We start from the raw sequence: 23564 nt of genomic DNA on the forward strand, positions 1-23564 counted from the left end.
TTCATCCTTTCATATTGATTCAGACTTAGCCTTAGTGTCCAGGAGTGAAACTACACTATATGTTTCAGAGCTCTGATTGTGAGTGTCGTAGTTTTAGGGGTTTCTAGCTACTTCTTGCTGCTTTTCGTCAGCGAATGTTTCAACATAGGTAATCCCTAATCATAGTATTAGGTCTGGTGTAGATTGGTTCCAGATACGAATCTTGATATCGCATGACACAAGTTGTCATAGTTTGTTCTATGACTACAATCTTTTGGCAATTATCTGAGATTTCCTTATGCCAAGTTCTCAATGTCCTAATAGTACATTGGGTAAGTTGAATCAGGAAGTTGGCTTGTAATGGTGATCATCTCATCTCCAGAGTTTGTAGATGCTATATCCATGAGAGTCTGTTATAAAACTTGCAATGGTGCTTAGACTTGCTATTCTCTTCATGTCTATCTGTACATGGCTGATATCAGATATAACACACTTTCACTAGTGTTTAAATCAATACCAATCAATTAGTTTATTCAACCTAAAAAAAAGCACACAAAATAAGCATAGCCAAAAATATAGGAAGCTACATTCTCCAGTTCCTAATCACATGTGTGCTTTGAAGGCTGGTATTCAGGAAACAGACCGTCTTGAAACTAAATATTTTAATGATCTGGTGGAAGGCATACAGCATATGCATGTGTGGCGGTCAAATGTCAAATATAGTGACATTCAAATAGAGGTGGTGTTCAAATAAAGGTGACATTCGATTAGAGGTTCTACGGTATATTATTATGTAAAGTCGGAAGGTAATCGATTACTTATAATTGCAAAGCTGGCTGTTTGTAGTCTTGCTTTAAACTGTCATTCTTGAGAAATGATACAGGCGGTAATTTAAGTGCTTTATAAAGGATTGTTTTTTTTGGGACTCAACCTCATGACATTCAACGTATTGGACCGACACTATTACCTCCACCAATTGACTGATTTCTGGTTTACTAGCAGTGAGCTAGCAATATTTATGAATATAGGTTCTAATAAAGTAACTTTTATTAATTGATATAAGGATGAGCTGGGATTGTTCTTTTAATTTATTTATTCAAAAACAAAAATTAGAAATAAAAAATTTTATTATTTATCATTTTAAGTTAATTAAGTCTGTCTTTTACTCAGGTTTAGAAAAGTGGAATACTTTTCGTTGTGTATTGTGAACGGATGATAGTTTTGACTTGGATTACTTTTAAGAGATATCTTTTAACAGAGTACTAATCTGCAGAAGCAAACCGGGACACCATGTTGTGGCTAGCTATTACAGGGACACTTCTCGTGCTAACTTATCCCTGTGGAGCTGTCTCTCAGCCTAACATAGTATTCATCATTGCTGATGATTATGGCTGGAATGACATAGGCTATCATGGTAGTGAGATAAAAACTCCTAACCTTGACAAACTTGCTGGAAATGGTGTCAAGTTAGAGAACTACTATGTTCAACCAATCTGCACCCCATCTAGAAGTCAGCTCATGTCAGGTAAAACTCTTTTTTGTTAAAACAGTTAGGTTGTTTCCGTGAATTAGTCTTAGCTTGATAAAGTAGCGATTCTATGTTGTTCTATTTGTTTCACTGACTGAATATCTGACCCTCTTTACTATAATAGGAGCCGTGTGTGTCTGCCCAAAACCACGCTCAAAGATTAGGAAAAAATGCATTGCATGGAAATCAAACTCGCATATTCAGCTTAGCAGCCAGGCAGGATACCAACTGCAGCACTCAACCACCTTGTTGGTGGAATAATTGTGCACATAGCTATTACATATGATGATATCTTATGGCGCATGGAACTGCCTGGGTACTAGTATTTATATAAATGACATACATGCCTTCATACATTTGTTAGAAGCATTGGTTAGAGGTTAAGATAAAAGATTGCTTCATACACGATTTGAACCCTCAACATTCAGCTTGACGGACCGATTTGACCCTTAAGTCAAGACAATAATTATGATAAAACAGTTTTATTTGTCACTTCGGTTAGTGAATTGTTCTTAAAGGTTTATTAAAATTGGCTGTTCTTATATTTTTATTCAGCAAAATACCTTATTCACCCCGCTTTTCAAATGTCCTTAATTTAGTTCATATATAGCTGTACTGTAATGAGCACATTTGCTTCACAAGCATTTTGTTTTGTATCTACAGTCTTCCAAACATATAATCTCCCACATAGTCTTTTTATAACACCATTGAATCTGCTCCCATTGAGAAAAAGTTTAACTTTGCGAATGCGATTAATTCAGTTCAGTTTCATTATAAGTCAGTTTGGGCACTGCGAGCCAATCATAAGTAAGGTTTGTGATAAGATATTTCAATTTTCTTCGTTTCTTTCATTAATAGTTTTCCGAGCATTTTGGGTAGCCCCTACACCTGTGACTACTCATAATTCGAGCAACAAAGAGAAGATTTGTAGTAGTGAAAATATGACCTAGTAAGACAATTTACCAGGTCATATTTTCTCTCCTCCACATGTTCTCCTTATTGCTTTCTCAAATTGAAGTGAGGTATTTGTTTTTTCTGTATTTAAAGCTGCTGGGAAGACCGCTGTGTATAAGTGTCATATACGACATATATAGTGTCATATATATAAGTGCCATTCCTATCAGATTCTCATCACGCAGATCATGGCTCCCTCATTCATTCACAATTGTTATCGAGTAACTGAAGAGAAGGGTTACTCTGTTTATGTAGTAAAATCTAACGTATCAAGCTATATTTAAGTGGCTTTGACACTCACTCGCAGGTCGTTATCAGATACACACTGGACTCCAAAACGGAGTCATCTGGCCCTGCATGCCAAGTGGATTGCCCCTTGAAGACCCGACGCTTGCAGATAAACTGAAAGCAGCCGGATACTCTACCCATATGATAGGTTAGTTGTTTGGCAAAACTAGTGAGCTTGGTTTTTATGCTAAAAGGTTGTCATATATTGTAAGTTTACATATTGATTGGTTAATTGCTGTCATGAACTCAGTGATTGGTTGCCAGTTAATAGAATATGCATAGTAAATATGCTATATGTTGCCAAGGCTTAATTAAGGCTGGTTCACACTATATCGCCATTAGCCAGCGTTTCCTTTCGGCGTTCATCGTCGATTATGTGAACCGTGAACCGATGGCATCGACGAAGCAATGCTGATGCGTCGGGAAAGTTTGCAGCTGTCAAACTTTCCCGATATTTTGCTGAGCATCAACGACCGCTTTTCACATGTGAGCCGGATGGCGCGATTTATTCATATCCGTTTACATTAGTCGCTGCGGGACTAGTTTTTGATTTCAGCAAGCGAAAACAAAGAGGTTTTTTTGCGAAAATTTAAAAAGATAATCGAGAACAGTACGCCACGAGCATTTTGTGATGCAAAAGCGGATGAGTTTGTGATATTATGAACATTGTTATCATCGACGACCACCATAGTATTGTGGCATCAATGCTGAGACATGGCGATATAGTGTGAACTAGTCTTTAATATGCTATATGTGACGAAGGCTTAATAATTAGCATATGGGGTTTGATATGATTGAAAAGATGAACTTTAGGGAGTAACTTTATGATTATAAAGAGAGTGGACAACTCTTTGTATAGTAAAGCTTTAGGTGTTAAAGATGACCTTGCGCAAAATTTTAATAGATTTTATCACAATGTATCGGTATTTTTCATCTATGTGTGATTTTTGTTTGAAGTGATCTGACAGCCAGGATGTTTTTAGAATAATCTAGAAAGTTAGGTAGATACATCTACATTTATAGATGTTTCTATTGTTGAATTATGTTTTTTCAATGATAAGGCTAAGCATACAAGTATTTCCAAAGTATTAATATATTTGTTGTTGTGTGATACTTAACAGGTAAATGGCATTTGGGCTTCTATAAAGAAGACTACACGCCTACAGCACGAGGTTTTGATACTTATCGAGGTTATTTGACTGGAAGTGAAAGCTACTACACTAGGGCCAGGTTGGTTTTTACATCATTTTAATTTCCTTTGTTTCTATTTCTCTTCGTTTCTTTTCGCAATTCGGTTCAGTTTTTTTTCGTACAAAACACACCTTTGGTAATTTGTAACATAGGTAGTTTGTTTCCACCATATCTTCTCTTCCTTTTTCATTTTTTTACTGTTTTTTTGTATTTCACTTTCCTTAATATGTTAAGCCAATCGGTATCGCTAATTTTTCGTGTTCATCACAGAAAATCAAAGTAGTATTCAACCCTTGGATTTTTTTCTGTTCAGACATTGTAATAACACAAAGGGTCATAGTCAATGAATTGAGTTGCTACATGCGAAAAAACAACACCTATAGATTATAGAAAAGGTTGCAAAAACATGTAAACAAGATTTCAGAGCATACTTATGAAATGTTTCTAAAAGATTTTTTGAAACTTTTTGAGTCTCAAAAACTCTGTAGGCTCCTGAATTAGCCTTCACAGATGTTATGCTTGATCTATTTTCTGTTATTAGCCCGTTTTACATTTACTCGTAGGTATTCTGTGTGCTAAAGTCTTTAATAAAATTGTGTGTATGATGATCTAATAGTAGATGTTGTTAAAATAGTAAATAGATAATAAATCATAGATAATAAATATATGTAAATGATGTTCGAATAGTAGTGATTATATTTGTACAAAATCTCTCTCAGTTCTTGCTGTACGGTGATTGGATGCAGTATTCCTTACTATCTGGTAACATGTCTAACATCTGGTAACATCTACCATATAAAACTAGTATGGGTCAAACATTCGTTAGGTAAAAGTTACTCTAAATCAAGTAATTACATAATTACATGGCTAAGTCAGTTTGGTCAGAGGAATGATTGTCCTATGTAGCTTGCTCTGACTCACGTTAAATATAATTAGAATAACCTGATTTAAGTATTTCTATATTCTTTTACATTTTATTTTTATTGTTGCCCAGCTTTTTCTTACTTTACTTGACAAAGCTTTTGTTTAAAAAAAATTTTAGGTTTCATATATTAGATATTATATATGTCGGAGAGGAGTATTTGCCCCAAGTTTGCATTGCATTCTGAAAACTTTCTATGCAGGGATGATCATTATTCAAGGTGTTCTTAGTTGATAGAAATTTTATCACAGACATTTTATGGTGGTCACTTGTGCATGTCAGCATCTATTGAACTTGTAGGTCGGAATTGAGCTTCTCTGGAATAGACTACACGGTGAATACAACAGCATCTAATGACACTTATGGGGAGTACTCAGCTCACCTCTTCGCTGGGCATGCCCAGCAGCTCATCCGTGCGTATTTCTTTAGTTGTTATCTCTCTGACAGGTGTTTAGATCATAGTTGATCATATAATTTTGCAGTTTTGCATTGTAAGAAGTAACGTCGCTGAAGCTTGCTCTCACGGCTCTTTTAAGTAAGTTTAGCAATATGATTCTAGCTTACTCAAGTTAGCCATTGGCAATGTGTCAGGCTAATGGCACGTGGCAAGCAACTAAACTACTTGCCCTTGTTTATAAGCTTTTTTGATACTTGTGCAACACTGAGCATTCAGCTAGTCTTATGTAAAAGTCGGATAAAAAGGATTTGACACGCTTGGATTGTAAAGTACATCCAGAAGTGATTCGGCATGCTTTTATATCATTTTGCAGAGGCTCATGCATCTCAAACAACAGCACCTCTCTTTCTCTACATGGCCTTCCAGAGTGTACACAGCCCCCTTGAAGTACCGGAGTCATATGAGAAACAGTATGCGCATATACAAGATAAACACAGAAGAGTATATGCTGGCATGGTCTCAGGTACCTGCTTTGCCTGTCATCTCATTTTTTTCATACATGTTTAAATACTTTCCCCAAGCTGCTTGATTTAACTTCAGTTCATAAATTAAATCTACTTCATTAAGCCGCAATGGATTCGCATACAAGTATTCGCTCCAACATGCCACGATTTTGACACACAGCAATATATTTTAGAACAGACTGACTACCTATGTCAAGATTCCGGCTTCATATCTACAATAGAGCTTCACGATTGTTACAAAAATCCAGATGATTTGATTCGATATCGCAAATTGACGATTAACGATATTGTTGCTATTATATTAAAAACTTGTAAATTTTTGCACGTTTTAACTTACAAAGAAATTGTTTTATGTTTGTGATAAATAGAAATATTTATTTCATGAATGCCTGTGTGCTTGGAAGTCCATCAAATGAGCTTATAAGACTTGAATGCCTGTATGTTTTTGTTTTAGTATCACTCACTCTGAAAATCATCAGGTGTGAGATAAATCACCATTACTCGATTATATTATTTACTAGCTGTGCTACCCGGCGTTGCCAGGGTAATAAAAAGGTCTTTGGTCAGAAAATTGATTTGCGTTTAACATAAAACAACATTTGCCATTTGACTCTCAAACTACATATCATGAGAAAAGTGTTTTTGTAATTGGAATAAATTAAGAGAGAAAATAAAAACAACTGTAAAGGTTTGTAAACAAACAACTTTTAAACTTAATCATGAGGAAAATGTTCAGGTCAAATAAATTAAGAAAAATAAAACTACTATAAAAATTTTTATATTTAAATGTGAAAGAGTTAGCAAGTAATAGCTAAATTAAGCCGGTTCTGCCGCGATTGCAATAAAGATGACTCGGTAAGGATACAACTAATACAAACTGAGAAAACAAAATAACAAAAACAAAGCTCAATATAAAACTTTACTATTACTAGTTTATGACAAACACTTCGGGTTTTACCAAAGACCCCCATATCAAATATAGATGCTCGCTACTTTACAGTTTTGTTTCGGCATTATTCAATCGTCAAGTCGTTCTCTGATCATGTGACCCAATACTTCGCAAATAACTTTTGCAGCACTTTTCGATTATCACAGGTGACCAACAGGCTCGTCATGATTATCAGACAATGATATGTACTCCTTCGAGCTAAGGTTAAAAAGTTTAACGATTTTTTACGGTAAGTTATAAGATATCAGTGCTAAAGTGACAGCATTACAATGACGATAAAATATACGCGTAAGAACAATAGACATAGTTTTATTGAATGCGTGAAGTATATTTGTGAAACTATTTTGACGAATAAGGTTGCAAGAAAGTGTAAACAGAAACCATCTCTCACAACTACATCACATTTGAGCCGTTTTGGAAAGGGAATCCAAACTACGGCGGTCTTGTGTGGCTGCGATTTTCTGTTCGTTTTTGAGCTTTTAAGAGCTTGTAATCACATTTCCACATATTTGGCACTTACAACACAACAGAGTAAGACATGGTGAATCTCTTCATATCAAATAACGGTAATGTGAATTTTGTTGCAAGTCAACCTTTAACACCACCAATGGTCCTTCTGTGATTCAAACCACTGACCTTCTGATTATATGCCGTCACCTTACCCACTTACCATGGCTATTCTGTAACCAACTTATAACAACTAATTTATATTATTTTGTTATTTTTACTTATTTTGTTTTTACAATGATGCTTAATATTAATTTAAAAATAGCATCGAATACTTTTTTGTCTTAGATGTTGTGAATTTCATATGTTGAAATGGTCATAAGCAGGGCTTCGACAGTGTACATGAAGCCGCAATCATGACTCAGATGGAAACACCACTTCAAAAATTAGAACAAAACAACATTCTTGTCATTATCAATGCCATTTTTCTACGACTTTACGGACTGTTATTGGTTGGATGAACATGATATTTTACTAGAAACAAAAACATGTGTTAGAATATTATTTTACAGCCATAACTAACATCTATCAATGTTAAAAGTTCTCTCATATACTTTGCAACTGTGGTAGATTTTACCAGTGCGAGTCGGCCAATTTCATGCTATTAAAGTATTTTTCCTCCAGAAAAATAGCTGACAATTTTTCAAGTTTGCTAGCATTAAATAAAAACTTATTGACTCAAATCCACTGATTGTCATTGGTTGTTTTCATTGTAATTGGACAAAAAGGCCTGTCATATTTTTGCTTGAGGCTAGATTATAGGGATGATAATTTCATGGTATTAAAACACTTATAGCTTCAAAACAAGAGGGAAAAACTACAATTTTTCATTAATTAGGTTGAAACTTTATCGATGCAATTTGCAGTATCTTGATCGAAAGCATTTTGAATTTTGACAGTACTCAATGACCCTGCCTATCATGTGCTGTTTCAATAACTTTAGCTCTTATTCTCATGTTGTTATAGCCTTGGACGAGGCGGTAGGTAATATCACCCGTACTTTGGAGGAAAGTGGTCTCATGGAGAACACTATCCTGGTGTTTACTACGGACAACGGTGGACAGACAATAGAAGGAGGTAACAACGCACCCTTGAGAGGAAGAAAAGCCACATACTGGGAAGGAGGTAAACAGTTATGAGGTTAAGATTAATAGAGTCGTGATGGTTCATCAAGCTATCAGAATTGAGTTCTTAGTAACAATTTATCATGTACCATATTTCAATATTATATCACTGTTACGTTATTATATCATGTATATTCTATTATTTCACTTTTATGTTCGCTATTAACTTGATCTCAGTAACTGCGGATCACTGTTAAGTAGTGTGACGTTCTTCGGTAATCCATGCACTGATAACAATGTGTTAGAGTAGAAAGCACACTGATACCTCTATGTCTATCTGTACGAGACACACTAATACCTCTATGACTATCAGTACGACAATGTGGTACTTTCATGGAAATTAATAAGAGTTCTGCTGATTACCTTTGTCATTCATCAAACAAATCTTTGATAACTCTATGTATGCATGTGAGCGTGTATGATAACTCTATGTTATAGTATGAATGTATAACAATATGTAAAGTGTATGAACAGAGAGAGTGGAAGCTATCATTCAGCTTGTAGACCATTATATGGCACACTAATAACTCTGCATATATGAGTAAGCAATGTATGATAACTCTATGTAGATTTATAAATGGTACACTGATAACTCTATGTATTTGATTAAGCATTGTATGATAACTCTATGTTTAACAGGAGTGCGAGGAGTAGGGTTTGTTTCAAGTCCTCTGCTAAAGAGACACGGGGTGGTGAGCAGGGAACTTATTCATATCACCGACTGGTATCCTACACTAGTCTACCTGGCAGGGGGCTCTATGGTGGGTACCAAACCTGATGGATTTAGCTTGTGGGACACAATAAACCTCGGGCTACCCAGTCCAAGAAAGGTGAGGAGATTCTCCTGGTAGTAGATTTGTATTCAAAATGGTTCACTTTCTGTATTAACATGACATTCAACAGTATTTAACCAATATGGTGATGATCATTCATCCAATTCAGCGAATGGCTTTACTGGGATATTTTAGGAAATTCTACATAACATAGATCCCATGTATCCAGTGAAAGGCACATCTGTATCCAAGGTGTTTGACACATCAGTGCAGGCTGCCATTAGGTATGGTGATTGGAAACTCCTCACCGGTGACCCTGGATTTGATGGATGGGTGCCTGAGCCTACCCTCTTTCCTGATTGTAAGTCAGCAGTTTATGTCCATGACATCATAAGTTTTATTTGCAATCTGGTATAAATATCTGAACTGACCTCAAAATATTGCACTGTTTATTAAGACAGTCAAATTAAAGGTTGTAGTGTCTTACAATGGTTGAAAGTCATTTCCTTACATCTTGGCAGTTTTTGTCTCCAAAATAAATAGAAATGGATAATTTTTCAAGCTTGGAAGCATGTTACAACCATTCTTTGGGTCTGGATTGAGACCAGAAAACTTTTACATGCGAAGTAAATTCATTTAGAGAGCACCCTTGTATGTTCAAACCACTGCAGGCTGGAACACATGTTCCCATTAGAGTAAACTAATTCATTTCACAGCCTGAAAGCCTTTTATGAATCCTCTACGACTACTACAGGTAATTAACCAAAGCATTAAAATAAATAGAATATTTAAAATTTTGTAGAAAAAACTATGTATAAAATATCGTAACAGTCATTAAAAAAATATTTATCACTGTTGTATGGATGTCTAGGCGATCATCCATGTAGGCGAATGGATTTAGAGGCGATTGTATGTGAGGGCTCAATAACGTATAACTTCAGAGATGGAGTTGGTGGTAGTTCTGGTGGTAGGGATATGCACCATAACTGCGTCTCACAATTGATTTGCTCAAGTTTAAACCAATACACCTTATATAATTTTAAATATTTTAAATGAAATGTAAAAACAAACAGCTTTTACATTTCAGTTTTAATTTTTATCAGGCTCATCACTGATTTATCAAAAAGTTACAACCATGTGTAAAATTAAATATTTACTCAATTATTATGTCATGTTTGGTGGATTTCACTTGTTGAAGTTTTGTAAGTAGAGATTTGATTGAATTAACCCCATTGATCATTCTTTCTATTAAAGTGCAGGCAACTCTTGATCACTTTAGGGTTATAGAAACAGTCAATATGACTGACTGGTTGTAGTTATGCTGTGAATATTTTAGCAAATCCATCACGCACGCATCATCATTCCGTGTCTTTTCATGGTAATAGGTGCTGTTCAGAGAAGTTATTTACATCCAAGTTTATCATGTTTGTTGTCAAATCTACCCACATTTAGCAATAACTTAGTGTTTATGTTTAGTTAATATGTAAGTGACCACTAAAGCAATTTTTGTGATCGCTATGAGTTACAGATGCAACTCACAGAGACTGTTTGCAGTTGGAATGTGTTTCATTCTTTATCCTTAGCCAATCAAATGCTTGTGTTCTACATATAATCTGACTATGTTCCAATCATATATTTTCAGCTTTTTGCTCAGATTTTTCCAGAAAAATCTTTTTGTTTTAGATTCTGCAAGGTTCAATGACAGTGACACCACCAGCAGTGGCACACAGAATCTTTATCTCTTTAATATAGCGTTAGATCCTTTCGAGAAGTTCGAGGTAGGGTTTACCGAGTATTTTCATCATTTTGACCGTTTGATAGCTAGCTTTTGATGTCTCTTTTTTTTTTATTATAATCATCAACAGTCAGTTGAGAATAGGCCAAATGCTAAGAAATACACTTTTATTGACTACTAGGCAAATGCCTGGCATTGCATGGGCGTTAAAAACACCTTATAAATATTGGCAAGTAATGTAGTTGCCAATGGCTGAGTTCACTAATCAGCCTATTGCAAATTTGCAAAGTTGGCAAACACAATTTGTTAGTTGCAAGTTTAGCTAATTGGCTAAGTTGAGTAGCTTAAGCTACTAACTTAAGCTACTAACTTAAGCTTGCTTATATTATTAAACTTGCTATAATAGGAGCCGAAAAGCCACTGCATGCGACGCGTCACAAAATGCCATTATACGTATTTTAACCGATGTAATGAAAACAAATGAAATGTAATGTAACTTATTTCATTGTATAGCAAGTAGGCTATGTGGCTTAGTGGGTTAGTCTGCCTGTCTGTAGACCTGGATGTTCCGAGCTCAAATCAAGTTCGTAGTGGATTTTTCATTCTTGAAACTTTATCGCTGTAACTTGACACATGTACGGCGGACAGACCAACAGACAAGCGACAAATGTTGAGATATACTATATAGACTAGTATATCCACAATTATTCTATGATGCTGCAAGATGGTCGTCTGGCATTCGGACTGTATCTTACTGCATAGCCAGATAACCAAGTTCGATGTCTGTCTGATATAATTGTATTTCCTAAAGCTCTTAGCTTCGCTTGGTTTTGGACAGCTTGAAAGGACGGGCAAACGGAAAAGGCTGTTATTATAGTAGAAATAACTTGCCAATTTATTTCTTTTACATATAAAATTTATTTATATGTAATAAGTAATTTTATTTTTTTTATTTATAAATTTGTTTTTTACATTCAGTGTTTTACCTATTTATACAATATTTACCATAATAAGAGCCGTGTCTGAAGCCAGGGTTAAAGGTTGAAACAAAAGGTTGCTGCACACAGGGTTTGAACTCATGAAATTCCCATCAGTCTAAAACCTTCACCAAGTGAGCGCATTTGCTATGCAGATTCTTATTCTCTGCGCCTTATTTGCACACCTGACGATCTCTCACCGCACACTGGACTGTCAGGTTACTAGTAACTATAAAAGCAATAATAAGTGGTTTATTAAATAGGTCATAGAGATCGTCAGTATTGACAGTTCATAGAGTAGATGATGACTGCTCTATCAGTTTTTGGTTATATTCCTCCAGACTGGCTAATCTTGAGCAGTTCATTGTCAAGGTTCCAGACATATGTCCCCCCTCATGTGTTAGTATTGTGGTTGCATGGTGTTTCAACTGAAATTGCTTTCTCTAATATGTGACAAGTGCTGATTAGCTAAGGGTGGTTTTCAAATAATCGACCAATCAGCATTGAGTATTTAAAGGTCGTTTGATAACCTCATGCATTTTGGTTTTCTGTTTTTTAGTTTATTAGTTGATACCTAAAACATAAAGCAGTACTGTTTGAGTAAACATGACTTAGCGCTTGATAATGTTCGATCACGTTTCTTTCAAGATACCCAACCTGTTAGTGCCACGAAATCAAATCCATCGTTTTTTTGGCGTCATCAAGTCGTTTGCACATGCGCTCGTTCACGAAAAAGCCGCAATATTTGTAGAAAACGATCGTTTTTCTTTTATTTACTAGTACTTTTAGGTGTTGCTTTGATACTATAATAAAAAAATTGCAAAAAAAAAACATTGTTTTCAAAATATCATTGCAAAAGCTTCGTGTTTTTAACGATAAAATCGTCTATAAAAATGGCCGACAACGATAAAATGACGTCACGAAAAAACGAAGGATACAGTGTGATACATATTAGCATGTATCATTCGTGTGTTTATATATTCATGTTGTGAGTAGTAGTTTATTACCTGTGTAGTCACGCTTTCTTCTAGTAGTGTTTTAATAGCGTAATTGTCTCATAACTTATACCCTAGGACACTTTTATTTCGCTAATATTTAGTTTCGTGAGTAGCACACAGAGTAAAATTTTGCTGCAACTTAATTTCGCGGATCTGATGAGTGCGAAAATATAGTGATGTGAAAATAAATGCAATAGAAAAAACAGATTACATTCCTCAGGTCCAGTTCACTAATAAGAAAAAAAATCAATTTAGGACTAGTTCGTATTTGTAAACCGCAGGTTGAAATGTGTGGGTGAGATCGATAATTCAATTTGATCACTTGCTGCCATTTGTTTCTTGGACTATCAATGGCGTATAGGTCCATCCCGCCGTGACTTTCACACTCGAGTCCCAAGAAGAAGAAAATAGATATGTAACAACCAACTTCACAACCAAAACTGTATAATGTGGTTGGACCTGATGAGGGTTGATATTGTTTTTGGTTGGTAATAAAATTCATCACTACAATAATTATTATTCAATTGTATGACTTCACCTACCAGACTTTCATCCTCATCAGTTACAAATTCGGTGACTAAAATGATATCATCTTAATTTGCTTTGCCATGCTGCTCAGTCTGTGTATTAGCTATAATGAGTTTACCAGAAATTTCCCATTGAGTTTACCAGAAATTTCCCACAGGCGAAAATTGCCTGCATTTCTCATATGACGATTTTATTGTGGATATCAACGAACAAAGCTATTTACCTTCGCGTTTTCACTTGTTCGTTATGATAGTTTAGTTTTGCTCATGAAATTTTCGCGAGAGGATGACACCGCGAAAATGCGAAAGTTAGATGCCGCGAATACATAAGTGTCTTAGGGTAGCTATGGAGTATGGACTTACTAACAGTGGCAGTCCTTTATGTGATTCTCAGCTGTCAGCTGTGTTCATAGAGTTATCTTCCCCTAGAGTAATAACTACACGAGCGTTTCCGGTGCCAACAAGGAGCGTTTAGGCCACGCCTCTTTTTTGTGCTAGTCAGTCGTAGTGATTGACTAGATCAATAACATCAGCCATGAGAAGGGTTAAACAAGGATCATGAATTCCAGCTGAGATAGTAATTAATGCTCATATTAAAGAAATGATGATTATAGTTTATCACTTTAATACATGCTTATTATTTAAAGCAATTCAATACCTACCAGGGATTGCTAAACATATTATGGAAATGTTTACTTTTTCATTTCCATAAACATAAATATTTCCATAATTTTAGGGAAATGGATATGGAAATTTTATTTTACAAGTATGGAAATAGTATGAAAATGGAAATAATATGGAAATGAATTATGGAAATCCTATGGAAATGGAAATAATATGGAGATTAATTATGGAAATGGAATTAATATGGAAATGAATTATGGAAATGGAAATAATATGGAAATGGAAACAATATGGAAATGAATTATGGAAATGGAATTAATATGGAAATGAATTATGGAAATGGAAATAATATGGAAATGGAAATAATATGGAAATGAATTATGTAAATTGAATTAATATGGAAATGAATTATGGAACTTTTATGGAAATGGAAATAATATGGAAATGAATTATGGAAATGGAAATTGTGACATGCACATAATCCCTGATACCTACATGACTTGCCAAGGCACTGAATAGATAGTGAGTGAAAGTGAAGGTAATGCAAGCAGTTACTCATAGATAACATACATAGTTATACTGGGGTTGTATTACATTGGTGTGATGGGAAGCTAATCAACTGCCATCAACTATGAGCTGTACTACCCGGTGTTGCCCGAGTAATAAAAAAGTATTTGGACAGAAAACTTATTTTTATATAGCATTTACTATTCTAACTTTTAAACTTCATATCATGAGAAAATATTTTTAAGCAGTTTAAATGAATTAAGATGAAAAAGAAAACAACTCTAAAGGTTTGCAAGCTTTTTCAAACAACTACAACTTTTAAATTTCATATCATGAAAGAATTGTTTTGTTGAAATAAATTAGGAAAAAAATAAAACTGTAAATGTGTTTAAATGTAAAATAATTAGCAAGTAATGGCTAAATATAATCTGTTTAGCTATGATTACAATGGAAAATTATTTAATAAATAAGGTAATAAAAAGTCTATTTTATTTTTATATAATTATAGTTAGTAGAATTAAGTATAATTTATTTTTATTTAACATATAACAACATTTACCACTTTAACTTTCAAACTACATATTATGAAAAGTGTTTTGTGTAATTGAAATAAATGAAGAGAAGAGAGAAAATAAAAACAACTGTAAATGTTTTCAAGCTTTTTCAAACAACTACAACTTTTAAATTTCATATCATGAAAGAAGTGTTTTGTTGAAATAAATTAGGAAAAAAATAAAACTGTAAATGTGTTTAAATGTAAAATAATTAGCAAGTAATGCTAAATATAATCTGTTTAGCTATGATTACAATAAAAATTATTGTAATCATAGCTAATTTTTATTACTTTATTTAATAAATAAAGTAATTCACAACTACTTTTTTATTACTTTATTTAATAAATAAAGTAATAAAAAGTCTATTTTATTTTTAAATAATTATAATTTAGTATAATTAAGTATAATTTATTTTTATCTAACATATAACAACATTTGCCACTCTAACTTTCAAACTTTTTGCTTGCTTACATCAAGCAGAGATGTCTACTAACTAGTGGACATCTTTGCTTCAAGCTAGTCTATGTATTTGATTGATATGTATTGAAATCTAATATTACATGCAAGGGCTGTTTGTGAACTGAGGTGACAATGAACCACTCTATCACCCATACAATGTCAACACTTTCAGTTGATGGCAGTCGATTAGTTTCCCATCACACCAATGTAATACAACCCCAGTATGACTATCTATCTTATCTATGAATAACCAATGATATACAGCCCCTCATGTGTGGGGGCTGTATATCATTGGAGTAACTGATTGCATTAACTCACCTACTTAACACTGTCTATTCAGTGTCTTTGCAAGTCATGTAAGTATTGAATTGCTTTAAATAATAAGCATATATTAGAGTAATAAACTATAATCATCATCTCTTTAATATGAGCAATAATTACTGTGCAAATTAATGATCATTCTCACGGCTGATGTTATTGTTCTGTCAATCACTACGAGTGACTAGCACAAAAAAGGGGCGTGGCCTAAACGCTCCTTGATGGCACCGGAAACGCTCGTGTTGTTGAATGCACAGTTATCACTCTAGGGGGAGATAACTCTATGGCTGTGTTCTCCATAATCGCTGGTGACAATAAACAGAATATATTGCTACTATGGTCAATGTGTACTATCCAGATCGAGTACAAATCATGCATACACAGACAATACAATACAGTGAACCCTCGCCATACGGTTTTAATTCATTCCAGTGTTGGCATTGTAATGTCGTTGGCGAAAATGTCGTATAGAGGGGTATAGAAACCCATAGTTATTATCTAATCTGAACACTTCTGGTGAAAATCATCAAATTTTTATGTGCATTTTGTACATAAAAAACAAAATAGTATGTTAACCTTAGTAACTATAGTTACATACAAAAACTTTAGTGTCTTTAGTGGTTATGATTTGCAAATAAAAACCTATGGTAGTTATCTAATGCAAACACTTCCTAGTAGAAAACATTAAATTTGTATATGTACTGTACATATTAAAAACTAGTAACAAAATAGTATGTTTACCTTAATAACTATAGTTACCTACAGTAACTTTAATATATTTAGCGTATTTAGTGGTTATGATTTGCAATCAAATATAACATTGTAACTATGTGCAGTACATACTGTAGGGAAGTCTTATTTTCGAGACCGAAGTATAACATAATTATTGAATATAATATATTCATAATCATGTAATATAATAATAGTCATTATAATATATAATATAACATTATCATTGAATTTAACCAACATGAATTTAGCTTACTAAACACACACTTGAAGCTGAGTTTTAGTTTTATGTGTTTTACGTTACTAAACATCAACTTTGTCATCGTCTACAATTTTATCATCTATCTGTTTCCGATTTCGTTTTTACTACTGCTTACAATGAATAACACTGAATTGCGAGACTGCATCGTATCTCTTTCAAGTCTTGTGAGTGCGATTTCAGCAAATAGCATATCGGAGTGTTCATTATTTTGATGTATTCAGCATACCAACAGCCAAGTTTAAATTGTGGTTTTTGTGACAATTGTTTGTGATATTAACCTAAATTGTGGCAATTTTGGTTAATATCATATAGCGGATGACACTTCGTACGGTAAAGACAAAAAACATCGTGTTCCACATCGTCATGCGAAAAAACTGTATAACAGGGTAATCCTAACCTGGAGATGCACTTTATCACATGTGTTACTCTTTCAATGTATGAAAGCTGTAGCCTTTAAAAGCTAGTTTTAAAAATTAGATAATTTAAATCTCATCATTTTCATTAGCAATATTGACACCTGCAAACATCATTGGCAATGATTTTTTATTAGCCTGAATAAGGTTTTCAATGGGACAATTCTCATTTGAATGCAATTTTATAGCATCGTAGCTGGTGCTTGTTGACGTTACAGTGAAGTGGCTACAAAAGAAGTGGCTTCTGTTTTGGTACAAAAAGTCTGTTTAAATCAGCAGTTTTTTTCTTATCTTCCTAATTTGGGTTACTATTTTTATTATTATCACTATTCTTGTGCTATAATTTTGCATTTTTCTGGATATATTATAGGTTTAACTATTTCATCATCATGTCATGCTGTCTTATGTCGTGCTGCTTCATGCCTCGTCATGAGCAATAATTTTTTCCCAACTTTAATCCAAGTAATATTCCCTTTCATCATTTAATCTGTGTCATGCTGTCAGGTCAAGGGTCAACTTGTTAATACATTCTTATCCTTCATTGCTCAGCCCAATTGACTTATAATCTCCAGTTGTTGGTGTTCTAGAAAATCCAGAGAACTAGGACCAATAGGAACTAGTCACAAAAAGGGTTCTGTCTAGGTATTAGCAGTTTATAATTTGTTTGTGAGTAAACTAAAATCGTTATTACATAGTTCATGACCTTTCAGCTAGAGTTTCAAGTAGTTATCCTTTTCTGTACGCTCATATTTAGGTCAGCTCGAAGTATCCACAGATTGTCGATATGCTCCTCCTGAAGCTGGCAGCATATAACCAAACAGCCGTGCCTGTGAACTACCCTGATCCAGATGTCAGGTGCAACCCTGCATTGCATGGAGGCTTTTGGAAACCCTGGCTATGAGGTAATTAGTCCACATTCTCTGATTTTTTGTCCCAGTAGTTAATTTTTTGTTAAATAATATTCGGTTTTGGCCCAGACACACGAGGGCAAAATTCATAATCGCAATCATACAATTACAGATTCTTGCATTTTATTGCACCCAATAGGGTATAGCCTGAATGAAAGCGCAAGTCTATTTTTTGTGTGGTAGCCTTTGAACACTTTCTTTACCGCATATTCGAGAAAAAACATCAAAATTCACCCCTTTAATTTGTACAATAAAAATATTTTGCAATACAAACTGAAAAAGCTTTTCACACAAAAATGCTAGGCAAGTGTCAGTGGTCATAAATTCTGTTGAGCTTTTCGTTCGACAGAGTTTGTGTCCTTTATTTTACATGACCTTAAATTCCTGACCTTATTTATAGGTTTTGAATAAAACCTATTTTGTCTGTTATGACGAAATAGGTTGTCTGTTATATTGCGAAAATCCTATACATTTCCTCATTCCTTGACCGATTTCATTTAAACTTATGATGTGCGCCGTGCCTTCTACCAGGTCACTAAAAATATTTGGTCTCAAAACTTCATCCGTTTCCTGAGAACCAATCTATTAAACACCATCATGCAGGCTACTCAGTATTCAAAACAAAAAGAGTTAATCAAAGCCATGATGGTAGTCAGATTGCAATGTAGGAATTACAGTATATTAAATATATAATATATTGCATAAATATTAATATGCTGTGTTATTATATACATGTATATCATATATTGTTATTATATATTAATAAGTCCCACTTTGTCATTAGGTTTGTCTGTCTGTTAGTCCATGTAAATGCTATGCGTTTCTACATTATTTTACCGATTTCATCCAAGCTTTCCACTGATATGCGCCGTGCCTTCTGCTGAGTCACTACAGATACTTGGTTTCAAAACTTCATTCCTTCTTGAGAACCAACACACTGATATGCGCCGTGCCTTCTGCTGAGTCACTACAGATACTTGGTCTCAAAACTTCATTCCTTCTTGAGAACCAACACACTGATATGCGCCATGCCTTCTGCTGAGTCACTACAGATACTTGGTCTCGAAACTTCATTCATTCTTGAGAACCAACACACTGATATGCGCCGTGCCTTCTGCTGAGTCACTACAGATACTTGGTCTCAAAACTTCATTCATTCTTGAGAACCAACACACTGATATGCGCCGTGCCTTCTGCTGAGTCACTACAGATACTTGGTCTCGAAACTTCATTTGTTCTTGAGAACCAACACACTGATATGCGCCGTGCCTTCTACTGAGTCACTACAGATACTTGGTCTCGAAACTTCATTTGTTCTTGAGAACCAACACACTGATATGCGCCGTGCCTTCTACTGAGTCACTACAGATACTTGGTCTCAAAACTTCATTTGTTCTTGAGAACCAACACACTGATATGCGCCGTGCCTTCTACTGAGTTACTACAGATACTTGGTCTCGAAACTTAATTCCTTCTTGAGAACCAACACACTGATATGCGCCGTGCCTTCTGCTGAGTCACTACAGATACTTGTCTCAAAACTTCATTCATTCTTGAGAACCAACACACTGATATGCGCCGTGCCTTTTGCTGAGTCACTACAGATACTTGTCTCAAAACTTCATTTGTTCTTGAGAACCAACACACTGATATGCGCCGTGCCTTCTACTGAGTTACTACAGATACTTGGTCTCGAAACTTCATTCCTTCTTGAGAACCAACACACTGATATGCGCCGTGCCTTCTGCTGAGTCGCTACAGATACTTGGTCTCAAAACTTCATTCATTCTTGAGAACCAACACGCTGATATGTGCCATGCCTTCTGCTGAGTCACTACAGATACTTGGTCTCAAAAATTCATTCCTTCTTGAGAACCAACACACTGATATGCGCCGTGCCTTCTGCTGAGTCACTACAGATACTTGGTCTCAAAACTTCATTCATTCTTGAGAACCAACACACTGATATGCGCCGTACCTTCTGCTGAGTCGCTACAGATACTTGGTCTCAAAACTTCATTCCTTCTTGAGAACCAACACACTGATATGCGCCGTGCCTTCTGCTGGGTCACTCCAGATACTTGGTCTCAAAACTTCATTTGCTCTTGAGAACCAACACCCTGATATGCGCTGTGCCTTCTGCTGAGTCACTACAGATACTTGGTCTCAAAACTTCATTCATTCTTGAGAACCAACACACTGATATGCGCCGTGCCTTCTGCTGAGTCACTACAGATACTTGGTCTCAAAACTGCATTCCTTCTTGAGAACCAACACACTGATATGCACCGTGCCTTCTGCTGAGTCACTACAGATACTTGGTCTCAAAACTGCATTCCTTCTTGAGAACCAACACACTGATATGCACCGTGCCTTCTGTTGAGTCACTACAGATACTTGGTCTCGAAACTTCATTTGCTCTTGAGAACCAGCCTTTTAAACACCTACCTGCCGGCTATCTTATAAAAATACAATAACTCTTTGGCATCGCAGTTTGCACCGCGTTGGTTATAAGGATTGGCCTATTAGAGATTGGCATCAGTGAGACAACATATTATCTTTTAATGCTTCATAATATAAGCAATAAATAATATATCAGTTATGTATATTGCACATACAATAATTATACTTACCTTCTACTTACATGTAGCTACATGTATTTATGTACATGTAAGTATTAGCATAAAATGAGGTAATCATTATATGTTAATAATTATATAATAAGGTAATTTTTATGTTGTACATATGGTAATTATTACTTTCTATTTTCATTTAGTTGTTTATATATATGTAAGTATTAGCACAAAAAGTAAGTATATAGATAATGAGGTGAATCTAAAGTAAGCAACATTTGAGCAGTAATAAAATGCAGAATATTGAGTCAGCAAGGAGGCAATATGATAATAATTACCTCACAACATTTACTAATATGTCTTTGTGTCTAACCATCTTTCATCGGTTTTATTTTCAGAAGAACGATAAATTCGTAATAATTATGTTGAATGTATTTGATCGCTGAATTAAAGTGGGGAGTAGCAAAACATTTTTAAGTAAATTTTTGTTTTAATCTAAGAAGCCATGAAAGAGTCATTGCTAGAAAGTTAAAATTATCTAAAGAAACGAAAACTTTAATTTTACTCAATAAGTTTAATTTATCCTACTGTCATAGTATACAATATTATTATAATATATAATAATATTATATATATTATTATATAATATCAAATCATATTATTATAATTAAGTATGTAGACCTTACATGAATTGTGCAGTCATATAGCCTGGGATTTCGCTGGACTTTTTGCAGGTAAAGTTTATTATTTGTAAAACTGTATTATCTGTAAAACTGTATTATTTGTATCCAATAGTTTCTTTTCTCACAGTTTCAGTCTCTGCTTGAATATATGATCTTAAAAAAATATGACCTTGACTTCATTGGAATATTAACTTGTTTAATAGACATTTTGCTATCAGATGTTTTTATTTTGCAGATTGGCCAAAAGTCACACTCTGAAGAGAAATGAGTTATCAAGCACCATAGAGTTATCAAGCACCATAGAGTTATCAAGCACCATAGAGTTATCATAGCTTTTCATCTCATTGCACTTTTGCTGCTTGCATAATTCTCATTTCTGCAATTTTCTGATATCATGTAAAATTCATTATTCTCTAATTTTTCTTTCAAACTAGTATTTCTTTTAAATTTAATAGTTTTTGTTAATATTTGTAATGTTTTTTCATCTTTCTCAATCTCCGAGCATTCCATACCCGTTCGCCCCTTACTCAAGAGTCAATATTTAGTAGTTTTTCCACCATTGTTCTTTAGCCTGTAGTTCTTCGCCATTTTATTTCTTTTTTACAACGAAAATTTGTTATTTTGCGATCTTTTTTCTGTTGCAATATAAACTGAGTTTTTTTCATAATAAAGTGCCATATACCTGCGGGTGACACCAGCTATCCAAACAATGTGTTATAGTGACATGCCAATCTTCGTGACACATGTTAAATGCCAGCAACGATGTCATTCAAGATAAACAATATTCCTGCATGTTAGTAATTTGGTAGCTGGAATCTTTGTCATATTATTACGCTTTTCTTGAGGTAAGCTTCTATGTATGTATAACTTCATTGGCATTTATAGTATTCTTTTACAACATGTTTATCCTTACATACTAAAAGGGAAAATTATGAAAAGACAGAAATCAGGAATTATTTAGTAAGTTGAGCAAACATGTTTTTAAAGTTGATAATCTAATGGTATTGCAGAGAAGTTGGGTTAGTGCTACAGAAGGTTGTAGTAACGGAAAGTTTATAAACTGAAACATGTGATAGTGGTTGTAGTATGCTGGTGTCCTGAAACAGAAAATTATGTTAGTCGTATGTGTGGCAAGATGAGTATAAATATTCTGGACATAGCTTACACTGTATTTTTAAACCCGTAACAAATGCAGAAATGGGAAAGTTAGGAATAAGGCAAAATGTCCAAAGATTGTGTGATGTGATGGGTAGTAGCGTGGTAAGGTTAAATATGCTATCAGTAATACACAAGCTTCAGTAAGGGGAAGCCTTGAAAGCATTCATACATCTTCAGCCAGCACAGCAATCAAAGGTTTGTCTGGCTGGGCAGCTAAGTCCTAGCAAAATTCATGGTCACCTTTTTAGTTACTGATACGGTTGCATGTTCGCTAGCTAAAATTGGAATCATGCAAATAGAAAACTGAAAACTTTCAAGTTTGGACCTGGTAGAAATCTATGATAGTGAAGAGCAGTGGCTGTTATAACTTCACATATTAGGGTGATTTTCATAGATGTTATTTTTGTGACAGATGTGACAGCATGGAGTATTCAGAAAAGGTAGCCATGACAAGATAATCGCTATCAAACTGGGTATGGATACAACAGGCCATCTCCTAATGTTTAACCAATGGACAGGCTACATAGCATTGAGCTGAAACTTCTACAATTGGAGTTACCTGTTCTTACAATATGTTGTGATGGTATGTGTGGAAGTGTGGTAATATTTGTCTCTATGCTCTGCATAACTTTTATTTGGCTGTATTGAGATTGCCTTTTTTAGTTTCTCTAGACACTCTCTGTAGTGCATCAATTTCAAGACATAAAACTTTATAATGCCAAGTGGGCATTCAGGACAGTTCCCATCATTGGCCGAACCAGATCAGCTGGTCAGCATTCTGCACAAGATAACAGTTCATCACTGTCTAAACATCAAGTGACCTTAATTGGATGGTGTCAGTGTAGTCACATTACTGCCCTACCATGCAAGGCTCAGGTTACTCACTATTGTTACTTACCTTACTAAGGTTACTTACCATAGGTAAGTAACCTTAGCATTTACTAGCTCCTTGTGTGAGTTCCTATTCTACTCACTCAACAAGAAACTAAGATTTTTACTAACT

At 34.7% G+C, this 23564-nt stretch overlaps 1 protein-coding gene across 2 annotated transcripts; it reads left to right on the plus strand.

Annotated features, from left to right (window-relative positions):
* Positions 1-1241: 1241 nt before the first annotated feature.
* Positions 1242-23564, plus strand: LOC137396874 (arylsulfatase B-like). 2 transcript variants are annotated; one of them, XM_068083180.1, is made up of 11 exons: positions 1242-1504; positions 2769-2897; positions 3871-3979; positions 5163-5275; positions 5633-5782; positions 8206-8364; positions 9003-9193; positions 9332-9497; positions 10820-10914; positions 17994-18141; positions 22974-23564. In XM_068083180.1, the coding sequence occupies exons 1-10, from the start codon at positions 1270-1272 to the stop codon at positions 18138-18140; spliced, it is 1494 nt and encodes a 497-aa protein (XP_067939281.1). In that variant the 5' UTR covers positions 1242-1269; the 3' UTR covers position 18141; positions 22974-23564. The 2 variants fall into 2 exon arrangements, with proteins under 2 accessions (XP_067939281.1, XP_067939280.1); XM_068083179.1 differs by lacking the exon at positions 22974-23564 and adding an exon at positions 21639-22104.

Source organism: Watersipora subatra, chromosome 5 (assembly GCF_963576615.1).
Source record: "Watersipora subatra chromosome 5, tzWatSuba1.1, whole genome shotgun sequence".
In the NCBI taxonomy this organism is placed as follows: Eukaryota; Metazoa; Bryozoa; class Gymnolaemata; order Cheilostomatida; family Watersiporidae; genus Watersipora; species Watersipora subatra.

Bases quoted from the DNA above. Each gene is read 5' to 3' on its own strand.
- LOC137396874 (XM_068083180.1), top strand. From the start codon at position 1,270: ATGTTGTGGCTAGCTATTACAGGGACACTTCTCGTGCTAACTTATCCC. The intron at 1,505-2,768 runs GTAAAACTCTTT...ACTCACTCGCAG, and splicing joins TAGAAGTCAGCTCATGTCAG to GTCGTTATCAGATACACACT. The intron at 8,365-9,002 runs GTAAACAGTTAT...TATGTTTAACAG, and splicing joins AGCCACATACTGGGAAGGAG to GAGTGCGAGGAGTAGGGTTT.